General features: G+C 37.6%; 1 protein-coding gene across 1 annotated transcript in view; it reads right to left on the bottom strand.

The window, feature by feature from the left end:
* Positions 1–2,141, bottom strand: part of LOC106875733 (uncharacterized) — a 311,359-nt gene that overhangs the window by 36,042 nt on the left and 273,176 nt on the right. The window contains exon 2 of the mRNA XM_052971892.1: positions 382–645. Within this exon, the coding sequence (XP_052827852.1) occupies positions 382–645 (264 nt within the window). The remainder of the gene's footprint in view (positions 1–381; positions 646–2,141) is intronic.

Consider the following 2,141-nt stretch of genomic DNA (forward strand, 5'->3'; position numbering starts at 1 on the left):
GAGAGAGAGAGAGGGGGGAGAGAGAGATGGGGGAGAGAGAGAGAGAGAGAGAGAGACTTTGAGTGGTGGTACCACACACACTGTGTATTGATGTGTGTGGTTGAGTGTTTTGCAATGCCAAGATTGAGTTTTTCTAAAGACCAGAATCTTTAAGCCATATTCTTTTTTTTTGGCTTCTCTGTTATTAACGAGAAATTTTGCTCTACAGAACACCTAGATTCTACTTGTGTTTTCTCTCTTCTGTAACTTTCATCTCACATCACAGCCATAACCTAGCCTCTACTTCCACTCCACATAACACAATGTGCAAACATTAATAAAAGCAACAGCACAGATTGACAATATTCTAAAGAACCAAAATAGACAAAAGACTGCACCTACATTCCTTTCCACGTTTATAATAATCAGGACTCCAGCGAAGTGATTCAGAAACTTTCCTATCCTTTTTGAAAACCATCCATGGCCTTTCCACAAGATACTTCAGTTTCTGATAATATGTTTCCTCATCCATGCGTACAAACTCAATAGCTTCCTTGCATATGTTCGTCGTGTGCCTCTGAAGTATCTTCAAACGGCTGAGGAGCGAAGGAGAGATATGATTCAGCTGACCATTATCCTGCTCAGACACTATCAGCAGCAGTTGACCTGGAAATAAATATAAAAAGGTTTTGTAATTTTGGAACAACTTATAAATTGTCTCAAACTATTTTAATCAATCACTTCAAATCATTACTTCAAAATAATTTCCAAATCCAAATACAGTTTCTAAAAAATCGTCATCATCATAATTGTCATTATTTAAAGTCCATTTTTCCATGTTGGAATGAGTCAGATGGTTTGGCAGGAACTGGTGACTCAAAGCTCCAATGTCTGCTTTGGCATGATGTCTACAAATGAATGCCCATCCTAATGTCGACAACTTGAATCCTTTAGCATTCAGATTACTCAGTCAGATACAATATTTATTTACTCAATTTTGAATTAATCTTGTATTATCTCATAACTTTGAGATTTCAATGATGTGTTTATTTTTAGAATGGCATTGTAGGATAGGTGTGAGAGGCCAAATATGGTCACTTTGGACATAAAATAGGTAATATATTTGGGCCAGATATGGCTAGTTTAAATGTTAAAGGGTTAAGTACTGGGTGCTTTTTATGTGGCACCAGCATTGGTGAGGTCACCAAGTAACTTGCAAGACAAAGACACCCTTAAATGCGTGGAGAGTAATATTGAGAGATGTGGCTTTATGCCAGATGACGAGAGTTTAACGTATGGCAGAGGGACAGGAATAGGTGTCTTGCTGTAGAAGAGATACATGGTTACCCCAGCTGAGAAAAAAGAGGAGATGGTGGTGAAAATGTACCAGGGTGTACCCCCAAGCTATCAGTTTGAGAGAAAAAAATGTACAGATGGGATGTCATAGCTGGAATGCTTTTTACTATACATACATTCTGTTGAACAAGATAGACTTAGGCTAACTGATAACATTACACACACATATTCAACACCTCAAAAATGTATAATATGTTTCGTTCTAATTTTGGCACAGGGCCAGTAATTTCGAGAGGAGGGGACAAGTCAGTTACATCGACCCCCAGGACTTGACTGGTATCTTATTTTATTGATTCTAAAAGGATGAAAGGCAAAGATGACCCCAACAAGATTTGAACTCAAAATGTAAAGAGCCAGAAGAAATGATGTTAAATCTTGTGTCCAATGTGCTGACCATTTTGCTATTTCACTGCCTTAGAAAAACAAATGGCTTTGCTTTTACAGTACTTAGATGGGTGACCACAAATATTAGGTTCAATGTTGCTTAACTTCAGTGATCAGGCAAGAACTGGTGTTTTCATTGTGATGTGGCCTACATAATGAAAACACCACAAATACAATACAGACACAATCACAGACATAACTGTAACACAACAAAAATACTAGACACACAATGCAACAGAATACACAACACCATACATACAATCATAACACCAGAAGTGCAGGATAAATACAATCTCTCTGCCTCTCACACTGTTTCTGCTTCTCTTTCTCTCTCTCTCTCTCTCTCTCACACACACACACATACATACACAACCATTATACAATACACACAAACACACAACCAGAAATATACTATAAACACA

This window comes from Octopus bimaculoides, chromosome 11 (assembly GCF_001194135.2).
Source record: "Octopus bimaculoides isolate UCB-OBI-ISO-001 chromosome 11, ASM119413v2, whole genome shotgun sequence".
Lineage (NCBI taxonomy): Eukaryota > Metazoa > Mollusca > Cephalopoda > Octopoda > Octopodidae > Octopus > Octopus bimaculoides.